This window comes from Caloenas nicobarica, chromosome 6 (assembly GCF_036013445.1).
Source record: "Caloenas nicobarica isolate bCalNic1 chromosome 6, bCalNic1.hap1, whole genome shotgun sequence".
In the NCBI taxonomy this organism is placed as follows: Eukaryota; Metazoa; Chordata; class Aves; order Columbiformes; family Columbidae; genus Caloenas; species Caloenas nicobarica.
In genome coordinates this window covers 20259263-20274030 of record NC_088250.1, presented here as the reverse complement: position 1 = coordinate 20274030, position 14768 = coordinate 20259263, and the positions used below count along the sequence as shown (strand labels likewise).

The window sequence follows — 14768 nt, the reverse complement described above, 5'->3', positions numbered from 1 at the left end:
CATCTCATAAGTTGGGTATATGGGTGAAGGAACCACAGCTTGGCTTAGCCTGGGGAGCCGTTGCTCTTCCAATACTGCAGAGCTGTGCGATTAGTTGCTTTAACGTGTTATATTGCCCATTGATTCTAGAGTGAAAGGTCTGTCCCTTTTGCTGTACTTCTTTCATGCCTTTTAATGCTTTAATTATGGTCATAAATGAAATTGATGTGCTTCATTCAGTGAAGGAAATAGAGGAATGACATTTCAACCCAAATATTTGCTCTGCACTGTATTAAAATTCCTGCAACTTTTTAAAAAATGGCTTTTGGCATATCGATGAACAGTATGTGCCTGTTATGGTTGTTACCTCTCTAACAAGTAGTGCCTTCTAATACTGACTGGGAGCACTGCAGTTTGAGATTGCTTTTTGGAAAAAAAAAAAAAGGCTGAGCAACTGTTTCCATATTTTGATTATTTCCATGTTCATTTTCTAAAACATGTGCCTAATAGACAATATGATACTCCTTTCATTTTTCATGAACTTCAAATGGAGATGGCATGTGTAGGAGCAGTACAAGGACAAGCCCTGCAAATATGAAGAAGTTTAAATCTGAATTCAAAGGTTTTCTATGACATGTATGGGCAGCAGTCCTGGTGCAGGAGGCAGTAATTCCTGATTTGTCATGCATTTGCTTACTGGAGCCTGTAGAGTGAGCATGTCTCCAAAACACTGATCACAGCACCAACTCACCACTTTTTACAGCAGCACCAGCAGCCGCTTCTTTCCAGCCTGTTTCACCGCGGGAGCCAGGGCAGTGCTGGGCGAGGAGATGGGCCAGGGCTCTGGTGCGTGGGGCTGCTGGCATGAGAGCGAGATTGCAGCGTGGGGCAGCACGGAGGGACAACTCGCTCCTTCTGTGCCTGCGGGGAGCTGGGACTGCTGGCTCACCCCTGCTTTGTTGCGGCTGCGCTTGCTCCCTGGTCCTGCTGCTGTGGGGACCTGTGCCCCAGCTCGCCCTCCGGAGAGAGGCTGGGTTGTGCCCGACTGGCTGTGGTGGGACTCGTGTGGTTCCAGGGGGCCTGGTGTGGACAAGGTGGCTGTGGGCAAGGGCTGGGCTGGGAGTGCCAGCGCCTCGGCTCCCGAATTTGATTCTTTAAATGGCATACTTGTCACCCCATGTTGTTATAAGAGGATTTCATGCAGTAACAGGCACTGCCATGTTAGAAAATCTGAGTGAAAATCCTTTTAATATATTTTTTTCCATGAGTTTATCATAGATTAATAATGAAACTGTCTAATACATGTTTTACAGTATCACTTCATGCTCAGATCTGTTCCTAGCACGGGTCATTGTTCTTTCTTTTAAATCTGGTGAGATGTGTAGCTTGTGAGGAAGAAATTAAAACTGTGAGATTGCACTTGCTATTTGACAATATGAGAAACGTGAGGTCTATCTCCTGGTTAAAGCCAGAGTGGTGTCTGAAATGGAAAACTGTATTTTGAAACATGACTTTGGGACAGACTGTACCATTTCTTGTAAGGAAAATGCTTTCTACCAGTGAAAATGAGATCTGCAAAACCAATTTCAAATCTGTACAGGCTGGGCTCTGGACTATGAGAGGAAAGCATTTATTTTTCCATGTGACTTTCAGAAAGTCAATAAGTGGCCTTTCCAGAACAACAGGTATCTTTGTAGTTCCAGTTTTGTCTTGTAGTAGCTTGCCCTAGTGCTTATGCTGCTTTTGGCTTATTTTCCCAGCTTCTGTCATAATCTGCTTCCTAAAATGAATAAATAACATGAAAATCACAATCCTTCAAGTGCCAAGCCTCCAGGCAACAGAGATTAATGGTGTACTTGTCCATGGCTTTGCAGTAGTAGTTAGAAAATCTAACTATGGAGTAGCAGATTAGGAGAATCATCAGTCACTTGGAATAGCTGTTAATAACATGCTGCAGTGATGGGTATCTCTGCAAAAAATGTCACAAGCAAATTCCTTGCTGACAAAGTTACTGGCTTTTGCAGGGAGAGGGATCTTTTTTGAGCAACCCAGTCTCGTGGTTCAGCTCCTGTTCCTGTTAGCAGCCTGTGGCTATGGAGGGACAGTCTCTCTGTGCTTGTTAGTCTGTGGTTCTCCTGTCCTGGGACTTGTTTCTGTTGTGAGAAGCCAAATGCAGGCGCAAAGCAGAGGTGGTGCCACCAGTATTCGAACACGGGATCTGTCCTGTTCACTGACTTTAGTTATGTTGGAATGTGGTGAGGGTTAAGATGCTCCTATCCTCCCCTTTTCTGAAGTTTAAAAACTGTTGAGACGAAACCCGTGCAGAGGCCTGAAAATACATCCCCAGTGGAGGGCTCTCTAGATGTCCACATTGAGCTTAGTGGTCTCTGCGTGGAGGTTTTAAACATTTGATAGATGACTACTGACTGTGCCTACTGTTTTGGTAGCAAAATTTTATCTAAATATGAATTAGCGGTAGTTACTCTAATTTCTTAATTTTGTTCAATCCAGGGAAACTCTTTGCAAGCAAGTTCTCCGAGTGTGAGAGGAAAAGGATACAGGAGTCTACCTGTCTAGCCAGGGATGGAAGAAGTTTTATAGCATTTAGCTTCATCATTTTCCAAATGTGCTCCCCTTGTGTATATGGAGTCTTTCTGAAAACACAATGAAGTGCAAAGTCTGCACTGGCAGCATTGTTATGTGAGAACAGCAACGTTAAATTGGACATTGTGCTCAATGAAGGTTGCAAAATTGGCAATTACTTACACCACTGACTATTTTATTCCGCCTATATGTGGAAATGGCTAATGGTTTGTTACCCAGGAAACACTTTCAGTGATTTCTACTCCAGTCTGTTAAAGCTCAGAGCTGGCACTGTTCATGTGTTGGCTGCTACTTGTAAAGAAAGGATGGCAAAGAGATGGTGCCTTGTTTGGGGTAGAAGATACCATGGAAGAGGAAAGAATTTAAGGAATGAAGAAAGCTTTAGGTGATAGCAGAGTATCTGAGCTCAGTGCAGACTGTGGTATTTTTTGTATTTGTTTAAATCAAAATGTAATTTACTTGATGGAAGCCTCTTACTTTGATGAACAGGATTTGCTTTCAAAAAACGTTGAAGATATTCTCCCTCCTTTGACTTGATTTCTTTTGAGTAAGTGTTTATTGCAAAACAGAACTGTAATGAATCGCTGATAATTTTTGTTCTCTGAAGTGTGTTGCGAAAATTGTATGGTGTCCTTAGATAGTTCTGTACTGTGAGGAAAAGAATTTCGCTATGGAGTGAGGGAATACTTCCAGGAGCTTGAAGATTTTATGGATTTCTTTTGGTATGGTTTTCTCATCTGAACTGCAGCTTTCCTTTTGGAAGCGACCAGGGTAGTTCCGTGAGCAATGTTGGCAGGAGTTCAGATAGCTATGAGCAGAAAGTCCTCCCAGTTCTCACTGTCGTTTTCATTAACTGAGAAGGAGCCACAGCCACCTTCTAAAATTCTCAAAAATTACCAATGAAAGGCAGGGAAGGTTTAAAAATCTGCACCCCGCTGCTTAATACTCTGTACTACCATTTAAAATGGGAAGTTATTTCTAGTGTATTTGGCTTTGAATTTTAATAACTCTGTTGGGCTACTTTTGATTAAATTACAGCCGTTCTTCTTGATTGTCACCAGACTGTTCTTGCTGAGTAGTGGTTAACAGCAGTCAACAAGCTGAGGCCTGGTGCCTGCCTGGCTGTGGGCTTTGAGTTCCCACCTCCTCTCACTTCTTTGAGATGTGTGGGTTTATAAAGTATGTTTATGTCATACAGTTTTCCAAAGGTCTGGTCCAGATCTAGATCAAGTCAGTAAGATGTCTTGATGCCTTTTCTGAGGTTTGAGGTGTGCTCAGTGTAACTGATGAAATGGAGTTTTTCTTGCCTCAGCTGTTTCATTCAGGTGTAACGTAATATTGCAGTGAGGTGGGGTGGGTGTAGCTGTGCCCCAGGGTTATGGGGGATGTGGTGCTGTGGCGGTCCCTCTCTCTCGGGGGGGCTCATGCCTGTCCCTGTTGCACATTTTAGCTGCACCTCACACATGCAGGTACACCTGGGGTCACCGGCTTCTGCGCAATGCGGCACCATCCACCTGAGCCAAAATTGCATCTCAGTGGTGTCAATTAGTTCAACTGGTGTTACATACCAATCCTGGAGCTCTAATCCTAAAGGATTATCTCAAATTTGGCCAGGAATCTGGGGTTGTAAGAGAGTAAATCTGTCCCTGGAAACCAGCAGATGCTCATAATTGGCAGTGAGACTTCAGTCATTATCTTGTATCTCCAAGAAGTCATTAAGACAAAGCAATAATTAATCTCATTCTAACCAGTAGAGCAACAGGACTGATTTATTTCGTTTGAAATTAGAATTTTAGTTTGAAATTGGAAGGCACATATTTTAATTATGAGCATTGTAGTTTTGTGCCAGAGTATGAGAGAATTCTGATTTTTTTCCAGCATTGTCACGTGATAGACACTTCTTTCAATCTATAGAAATGTAATGAACTATTAATAGAAGTTCATTTAAGATCTCTGCAGTCTGATTGGCTCAGGGAAAACCTAATCAGTTTATAGTATATATTTAAGCAAGATGAATGGGGAAAATCAGGATTCAAGTAGTATGAAGCATCTGATTCTGTAATTTACATGAGGAGTCATGATTTTTTTGTGTGTCAATTTTAGCTCATATGCTAAGCATTACATACTACATAATCATAGCTAAAATAATAAAAAGCTAAGGCTCCAACAGGAACTGATGCTCAAACATGTTTCTGTTCAGTGTATTATATGGCCGAGCTTCTGTTCCCTACATAGTAATAAAGTGAACATGCTGTGGGATAGAAAATCAATAAAATGTCCGCATGTCGGAGTCTCTGAGGTTTTCATCTTTGACTCTGCAGTCTTGACAGTTGGGGTGTTACTGTGATATCTAAGTATGGATTCTGGAGCCTGACTTTGGGCATTGAGACCTGAATTGAAAGTAGTGACTGTAGCCCTCCTCCACCTTCAGGGACAAGTCCCAGTGAATAAAATGAGTCATACTGTGATCAGAGCTGGAGAGAAATGAAGACCTTCGTTTTGTCAGTCTTTGTTTGCGGAGCAAGTTACTTGGTTTTAATCTTAGTGTTTCATCTGCGAATAAAGGAGGTAGCAATAGCTGGGAGAGCATCTCCTCACCCCCCCTTACCTCTTCCTTGTTGCAGAAAGATTTTGCTTGCCACTGGGAAAGCTAAAACGGAATATGCATAGCTATAGAAAAACCTAACCCGTTTTTGGCGTAATGAGCTCAAACTTAATTAAAATTCTTTTGTTAAAACACAGCCAAATAAGTAGCTATACAGTAATGACTGGAATGTGTCCTCAGTCAGGAAGGACTGCTGAGCACGTAGCGCAGCTCAGCCTACAAGCTGATTCATTTGGGCTGCTGCAGTCATGCTGAAATTCACACTGGTGCAGGCTCCCTGTCATACATCCTTAGTTTTGTGCACACTTTCATAAGTGAACTAATTTGGCTTCTGTAATAAATTCTGATTTTTCAAATATACATCTTGAACAGTAGGCACAGTGAATAGCAGCTCTGTTGATCACAAGTCACAATCTGCTTGATGTGATTTTTATGTTTTGCTTGATTCATTCAGACAAAGGTTAGATGCATGTGACTTTCTTACTTACAATCCTAATACTGTGGATAATCCTCATAACCTTTATAATCCTCATCACCGTTAGTAACCTGTGTTGCAGAACCTGGAACCTTCGGTTTAGTCTTCTCTGCTGTGGTCTTTGGGGCAGATAAGTAGTGAAGAAGTACAAAGGAGTTACACCACTTCTTAACACATCTTTGGCTGCTACCTGAAAATACATTTCAGTATTTACCATAGCATCTACCTAACTGATCTGATCCTTGGCAAGCACCTGTTCATAGTTTGTGCTACTGTTGGACCGGTTTGTGAATTAGGACTTGCAGAGATGTACCCAACAGGATTCAAGATTTTTGTGTTTGATGAGCCTTGAAGACTGGTGACGGGATTCCTGACAAAAATTCTTTGAAGTCTGGAGAGTTTTAAATAAGTCTGCTTTGAAATACTTTGTTTACAGTGAAAAATAACATATGCAAAATTAGGAGAAAATAACTTACGCAAGATTTGGACGGCAGTTTGGACACTGGGAAAAAGCTATGGTCATCTGTTTCCTTTGAGATCATGTTGGATGGACGCTTTTTTTTAAAAGAAGACTGAACAATTGCATTGTTCATTTGTTGATCTCAACAGGTGTCTGAGATGCCATTGAATATTTGGGGCATCTTATGTCACATGTCACATCTTTCCACTTTGTTTTCTGTTGGCAATGCTGTTTATTCCCTGATGCCTTAGCAGGTCTTCCCTTCAGCTGAATTGTCATCAAGATTATGGTCACATCATGGAGTGTTGTAAAAGGTGTCATTTGGCTGCGGAGTGGATGTAGTCTGGCTGTCCCACAGAAAAGAACAGGGTTGTAATTTTCCTGATCGAGCACCACTGCTCTCAGTAGTGTGCAGATGGGTGAATTAAACCAGATTAAGTATTTCAATTCCAGAAGCTTCTACTTGTGTTCATAATATTGAAACAAAAGATTTCTGATCAAATTTCCTTTAAGTGAAATTTAGTACATCATTTTTACTCCCCAAGCTTTGAATGAAAATGTAGAAATAATAAAAACTTCTATACGTTAGGAAATCAGTGCCTCTACTTTCTTAAATTTATGGTTGTTAATATTAAAAAAAAAAAAACAAAAAAAAAAAGAAAAGAGAGAGAGAAGAAAGAAACCTCATCTGTCTTTCCCTGGGGGATAACAGAACTGGGGAGAAAATTTATCTATTCCCATGTTAGGAATAGCTCAGAAACAGATGCTTTGCAGAAGAATTACTCTAAGAGATTAGAGCTAAATGCACTGTTGCCAAAATTAGAAAATGAAGTTATTAATGGCCTTTCTAAAAGCGTGGTTGTTTAGATTACAAACTCTTGTGATGAGTGCTATGTTTCTGAAAAAATCTTTGAAAAAGATGCCAGACGTGTAGGGGGAAAAGAAGGAAACACTTTAAACCAAAACTCACTCACACTGGTTGTCCTGATTTTATATATGTATCATTCAAAAGCAAATATTTTACCTGAAGGTTTCACCATTCAGGAGGTTACCTTCATGAAGGCAAATTATGGATTGTGGGAGAATTTATTTCTATAAAAGTGGTGAGAATTTGGGCTGTTTCACAGTACAGATGTAATTTTCTGTTTTAAAAAAAGTGTGTTTTCTTAGAATACATCAGTTTCATTTTGCCTCTCACCAGTGACATTGAATAAACATTTTCGTAATAACAAAAATTATGTTTTGATCTTAGCTGATCCAGTCTTAATTGCTAGATATGAATAAAAGTGAGTCTTGTTTTTAGTAAGAAAAGCATTCTGAGGGACAGCAATGTGCTTTGTCCCACTGCCACTATCAAGCATGCAGAAGAGTTTTTCTCTCAAGAGCAAAACTCTGTAGCTGAAGCCTTAATGGGGATCCGAGTTCCTCTTTGAGCCTTGATCCAACTGTAGTCCCAGCTTTGCCCTCCTGGACACTGTGATGTCAGAGATCTCCTCTTTCAAATGTTTTGTACCAGGGCCAGGAAGCACATGGAGTCTGGTTCAGCATCCATCCATCCACCAACCCACCCACCCACTGTACCTGCTGCGTTGCACCTGTCCATGTGCTGTTCTCTTGTCCTTGTTTTTTCAGCTGAGCATGATGTTTCTTGTTTCTTCCATAAACGGTTGCAAACTGGTTATTAGTTTCAGCAGCTTGAGAGGCAGCTCTTCTTTGTGTGTGTGTGATGCTTCGAAGAAAACTAGACAATGAAAGAATTTTTTTGGCTGAAACCCCTTATTTTGCAAGTAGATATGTCTACTGGTGATTTTGTGATAATACTCATGGGGGGCAGTTGATACAGGGAAAAAAATGCTTTATTCTGTTTTTAAAATAACCTTCACTTTTGGTTACTAGCACGGTGCCTAACAAGGGCTTGTTCGAGTGGCCTTTTTCATATGAGAAATAAGTCCTTTGTGGGAATGGCCTGCTCTTGATGAGAGATTTGTTGGGAGAAAAACATTTTCAGCTTCAAAATGGAGTTTTCCGGCCAAAGGAGTGGAGAGGGGGAGTGCGAGTCTGCACGGAGCTTGGAACAGTTGAGTGGACACTTACTTGAGCCAGGAGAGATCTTGCCTTGTTTCACAGGTCGGAGATATTAAGGTGCCTGTAAATTTGGCTCCACAGTGGCACACAGGACTGGTGTCAAACTAGAAGAATGCCTGAAAGCACTTTTATTGACTGCTTTGGGGGCTTGGGGTCATTTTAGTAACAACACTTTTCCCACGCTTACCAACAGTTTCTAGTAAGGCAAAAAATACCTCACTCTCTGACAGAAGGATGGTTTTTGCAAAACTGCCAGACACTTTTAAAAAATTTTTATCAACTGCTCGCAGTAAACATTGCAGCGATAATAGCAATAGTATCAATACATTTACTGGTTTGCATGTCCAATAAGTGCAGAACTATTACTGCTTTATAGCCCACCCCCCCACCTTTTTTTTAAAGGAACAGTGTGCTGATGTAGCTTTTTGTCCACCTTCAAACGTTTGCACGTCAAACCTCTAGTAACGTGGTGAAAACACTTCCTGATTATGTTGCCTTCCTTTTCCTAATATGACCTCTGCAGATCTCTTGAAATGATTTCTGTTTCCTTGCAGATTGCTGGTTGGAGCTCCTCGGGAAAAGGCCTTTCCATCCCAACAAGCCAACAGAACAGGAGGGCTGTACAGCTGTGACATCGCATCTCCAAACACACGCTGCACACGTGTCATATTTGATGAAGAGAGTAAGTTCTTCAGTGCTTTTGTTTTGCATTGAAACAGTTGTCTGCTTTTTCTTATTTGATGTTGTCCTTTCCAAAGGCAGCATATCAGCCAGCTGCTTCTATGGATGTATACATAACTTTTTTTACATCAGAATAAGTTGTAGCTTAATTGCTAAGATAGCACGAGATGCTTAAATCTTGGTAGATTTGGATGTTCTTATTCTTTTGTAAATTGATGTGACATGAAGTAATACGCTAGAAGTGTTTAATAAAATGGATGTTGTCAGTGATAAAATGTACAGACACTGCCACCTGCAGACTGTCTCATTTACTGTATGAAGTGCCTGTCCTGACAGGGGCTTCAAAAAAAAAAAGAGAAAAGAAAAAAAGTAGTTAACTGTTAATATTTGGAGCTGTATTATGATACTTTGCAGCTGACCCGAAGATGGAGAGTAAAGAAGACCAATGGATGGGTGTAACTGTCCAAAGTCAGGGGCCAGGAGGAAATGTGGTGGTAAGTTTAGAGGACTAACTTATAAAAACATTTTGGGTCGATGGTAAATGTTCTGAATGGTCTGCATTTCTATGTGTTTGTCTGAATGGTGACTTTCCTATGTTTACTCCTGTTCTTTCTTGTAAGGAAGGACTTAAATGTCTCTGGCAAAGTAAGACACTTGAGATTGTAAAAGCTTTAAATAATTTTTCGAACTGTGAGTTAGGCTTTCTTTATAATCTTTGTAACAACCATCTAGGATGGACAATTCATTTTCAGGGTGTCCACGAATTTTTTTGTGATAAACACATTATTTCTTTTAAATACTACTAGCTACTGAAATAGGAAAGATAATGTGAAAAGGTTGTAAAAGTAGCAGGCTGTCACCAGCCTGTTTTCCAGGATGATCAACCTCACTTAAACTTTTATCAGGGACTTTGGCTGGTTTACTCCTATGAACGAATGCGGCCATAGCACTGCAGTAAGACTAGTAGCTATTCTTTATTTTATACAATACAGAAATATTCTTTATTTTATGCAATACAGGAGTTACCAAAGAATGTTACTTTTTTAGTGCTTTCTCAGTTAAAGAAGCCGCTCATGGTCCTGAAGGATACCAGATACATCATGAAATGGATGTGCAGTGAAACTAATTATATTCTTGCAGGTTAATGTCACTGCTTCCAGAACTGGAGGCAGGCAACTTCAAGGTGTGAATCTGGAGTTATTTAAGGACATAGAGGCATTAATAGCTTGCTTCAGTCTGCCTGAGAACCCAAAGTGTGGAAGAGCAGATGGAAAGAGGGTCCTGCTCATTGAATAATTAATCATTAACTAATGCTGTCTTGTATTTTCTGAGAAAGAACTTTTCTTCATAGGTGATAAGTGGGAAATGCACTTACTAGAGGAGGTGTGGGCAGCCTGAAGGTCACTGTGCAGCAGGCAGTGCTGCAGTGCTCTAAGCGGGGAGCCTCTGGGTGTTTGCTTAATATTTAAGCCTTGATAGGAACCATGGGAAGAGTATGTCAGCTGAGAAACCTGGCTTGCTTGTGCTTGTCACACACCTACTGCATCTGGTTCCCCAAAAACCACTGCTGGCAAAGGAGTTTGATTATTCCACCTATTTTTACAGAGGTTTGGTGGTTACACCACTTAACAGAGTGGCTATTCATCCTTTGTGTTAAATATTTGATTGGAATTCTCTTCCCAGGTGAACAGTCTAAAAGGTTAAGGAACAGCTTGTGCTCTGTGCAGCTGCTGTGCCCCAGTCACAGTTATCCCGTAAGTGGAACATCCAACATAGGAAGTTGGATATCTCTCCTCTTCACTGGAAAAGCTTTCAGCCTCTGCTTTGTGGCACTTTTCTGGAAGGAGTGAGTTCTGAATAGTCTGAGGTAGATGGTGGTTGAACTACCTTCTCATGTCCTGCACAAGTGTGTAAGTCAGCTGCGGGGAAGCACAGCCACTTCTTTCTTTGTGAGAGATAGTGTGGTTCTCTCCTCACCTCTTGAAAGAGAGGGGTTAGGTATCAGGGAAGGCTTTACAGCTAAGAACCCTAAATCCCACAGAGCAGAGGGACTTAGCCATGCAACCTTCCTTGGCCATGAAGCTAGTTGCTCTGACTTGTATCCATAGATGCCCAGCCTTTCCCATATGTTGCCCGTGGGGAACAGCGGACTGTCTGTGCATTGCAACACAGATGTGTCTACGAGGTGACTTGCAGCATTGCTAGTCTGAAGTATTGCTAGAGACCAACCTGCTTTGATGACTTGCATACAAACATACCGAAAGCATCACTTACTATTTCTTCTGTCTTGCAGACATGTGCACATCGCTATGAGAAAAGGCAGTATGTAAACACAGTGCAGGAAACCCGGGATATCATTGGAAGGTGCTATGTGCTGAGCCAGGATCTCACTATTAAGGATGATATGGATAATGGAGTGTGGAGTTTTTGTGATGGTCGTTTAAGAGGCCATGAGAAGTTTGGTTCCTGTCAGCAAGGTGTTGCTGCTACTTTTACTAGAGACTATCATTATATTGTGTTTGGTGCCCCAGGCACTTACAATTGGAAAGGTACGACCTGGCTTCCTTCCTGCCTACCGTTCCTGTTTCCTCTGAGATTACTCCCAAGGGTTTCATCCTAAGTGTTGTGGGGTTTTTTTGGTTTTTTTGAGGGGGAAGGGGATAATAGGGATCTAATGATTTTGCCCTGTTTTCACAAAATGCTATGCTCCTGTATCAAAAATATTTTCTGAAGTTCCTTTATCTTTGAGGGAGTACTTATGAATGGATAACAGACCATTGCACGTATGTACAGGAAATTTTTCTCTTATTAGTCTTACTCTTATGATGGGATTGAGTGCTTGCTTTTAGACTTCCAAACTGAACAAATTACTAAATTATTTTAGAGTTATTTGACCAGTCTTTTTTCCTGCATTTGAGCAGATGTTAGATAGCCGCATTGAGATCTTTGTTTACTATTATGAGATCTTGCAGTATTCTCTGCTTTGTTCTGTATGAAGTCTGTGGAAAGTAGTACTTCCCTGGAGGATTACAGAGAGATAACTGAGCAGAGCAGTATTACATGTGTTCATATCCATGGCCCATGGATATCCATGTAAAATTCTATGGATAATCTGTCTGAATAAGAGCCAAGTACTCTGTATCATCTAGGAGATATTCCAAAACTTAAGGGGAAAAAAACCCATAGATTTTGTCTGTTAGTTTCTATTGAGAAGCATCTAAATGCCCAGCTCTTTTGTCTTAAAGCAATTTTTCCCATTGCGCTTCACTACACCAACAGCTGTAAATAATTCTCTCTTCAGAACATCTGATCCTGGAACCATTAGGTTTTTTCCCCTTGTACACCTGTGCCTGCTATATGAACCATGCAAAATCTTTGAGTTAAGCTCTGGCACAGGGTGTACTTCAGTGAAAACTTAATCTTCCATGTATCTGTCAACAAAATCTGACCAAGCTGAAACAGCATATTGAGTTCAGACACTGTTTTACTGTAATTGCAGAGAAGCGCTATGACAGCATATCAGTCATAAGAGTACTCCTTTGTATCGTGGAAAAACATGTTTGTGCTTGCCAAAATGTTAAATATGCCTGTTGATAAAAGGGAAGCACACATTTTTTTTCAAACAATAGCTCTTTTCCCCTTATATAATGTTTTATAAATACATCACTAGTGTTTGTCATAGCCGAACAGTAGGTTTTTTTGTTTGTTTGTTTTCCTGTGTACTTACCTCTCTTTTACAAAAAGATTTGTGAGGTTAAGAACTGTGGGATGAGGGTGGTTTCTTACAAAGCTGGTCCCATGTTTTTGTTGAGAATTTTTTAGTATCCCGTGTTTTCCAGATCATTGCATGGCCTTTCTGTAGAGCAGTGTGAGATTCTGGCACACAGGTAGAACTTACAGATTCATTGCCTTTTGAAAACACTTTCACCCAGTGCACTATTTTTGTGTTTGTCCCATTTAAGCAGCAGTCACTGTCTCATTCATCGTAATTAATATTAGTTGGAAAGCATTTATGTTATTTTTCTCCCTTACCATTCATTAGCTTTTATTTTATCATTTCATTTCTTCAGGGGTGGTTCGTGCAGAGCAAAAGAATCAGACATTTTATGATCTGGGTATCTTTGATGATGGGCCTTACGAAGTTGGTGATGAGAGCCGCCAAGATAAGAATCTAGTTCCTGTTCCAGCTAACAGTTACTTAGGTAGGATTAAGTACATATGGTAAATCTCTTTAGGCTTCTTAAGCATTTGTGATCCCAGCCTGGTGCAATGATTCAAAATGGGAGTAGAAAATCCTTCATTTGTGGACCCTGTAACATGTTAACTGTTTTGGATAACTGACATCTCCCTCCACCTTTATGGGCCAGTTTTAAGTGTAAGATGATGTTCGGCTGAGGTACCTAGAAGAGCTGTGATGAGAACCTGCAGATTCGCAGGGGGTGATTATAATTACTCTAATGGTAAGTACGGTGTATGGATCGTAGTCCTTTATCACAAGGTCTCTGCCATGTGGTGTCAGAGGATTTATGAAAATTTGAGTTTCTGGATGTAACTGTTCAGACCACAGTTTCTTTCTTCTGGTAGGTGAGTGCAAGTTTTTATTCTTAAAGTTTTTAAAACTCCAGTGGCCTTTTTACAGGCCTTTAAAATACCATAATAGGACTAGTGTTTGTAATTTAAGTGTGTGTGTGTGTGTGTATGTTGTAGGAGCGGAGGCTTTTGCACTTTGTGCACACACAAAAGCCAAAATATATCCTTTAGGACAGTGGCTGTTACTGTATCCCAGTGAAATATGTTGGTGCAGATAAAAGGCTACGTCTCATTTTTGGAAAGGCCTCAAGTGTAAAGAACCTTCTGTTCTAGTGCAGATTTCTGTGGGGTATTGATCCACTGTTTTGGGCATATGCAATAAATACAATTTTGATAACTTGAAACTGGAATTTGTATGTGTGGTGGAAAGCTGAAGAGATGGGAAGGGCATTGCTAATGTAAAAAGTAAAAGCAAGTCAAGATGATGGCCAACTTAGAGCTACGTATCTGTTAGAAGAAACAGAACATAAATTTCCTTTAAATATGAGCAGTAATTACTGGGTGAAAAAAAGAAAAAAAGGAAAAAAAAAGAAGTCCTAAGAGCTTACATTAAAAAGACAATCTCATAGCCTTTTTTGGTGAAATAAGAATTGGTAAGGAGAGGAGTGCTGTGGAAGTGTCTGTTGCTGTGAACAGAGTAATACTGACTTTTTGCAGTTTCAGAATAAATGCATTTATCTCCTAAACGTAAATGCTGCTTTTGTCACAATCAAAACCACTTCCAGGCCAGCTCGCTGTCCACTGGCATTGCTGTTCCCTGTGTTCAGGCAGGAAATAAACATGATTATAGCTACTTCGCTTAACTACTATTTTCTTTTCTCTTCAATCTTTCACTCCTGTTTACAGGTCTTCTATTTTTGACAGCTGTATCTGATACTCACCCAGATCAGTTTGTATACAAAACTTTGCCTCCTGGCACACAGGTGGACAAATCGGAGGATGTAATGATGAATAGCTACTTAGGTTTGTGGCCACTTGTGGTGGCAGCATCTGGTCAGACATAATCTCCAGACCTATGACATGATCCTCTCCCCTCCATCCTTCCTCATTTCAAATACATTCCAAGTAGAAGCATGTAAAAACAGGGATTCAGATTAAGAGTAGCTTGCAAAATAACCTGACTTCAGAGAAGCTCTGATGTGTCAAGCATTTCTCCAAACCCTCTCATCCCTCTCTCAGATGGGACTCTCCAAATTTTTCTGAAACTGTCTCATTGTGAATTGCTGTAATTGAGAATTTCCGTACTAGTGGTGAAGTGTTTCAGAAAGGAGATGTTTACCTGCTGGCTG

The 14768-nt window shown here is 40.6% G+C and overlaps 1 protein-coding gene across 3 annotated transcripts in view; it reads left to right on the top strand.

Moving 5' to 3' along the window:
• ITGA6 (integrin subunit alpha 6) overlaps window positions 1–14768 on the top strand; it is a 51355-nt gene that overhangs the window by 17776 nt on the left and 18811 nt on the right. For all 3 annotated transcript variants that reach the window (XM_065637284.1, XM_065637283.1, XM_065637282.1), the window contains exons 2-5: window positions 8763–8890; window positions 9304–9383; window positions 11183–11438; window positions 12960–13091. In XM_065637284.1, the coding sequence (XP_065493356.1) occupies window positions 8763–8890; window positions 9304–9383; window positions 11183–11438; window positions 12960–13091 (596 nt within the window). The remainder of the gene's footprint in view (window positions 1–8762; window positions 8891–9303; window positions 9384–11182; window positions 11439–12959; window positions 13092–14768) is intronic.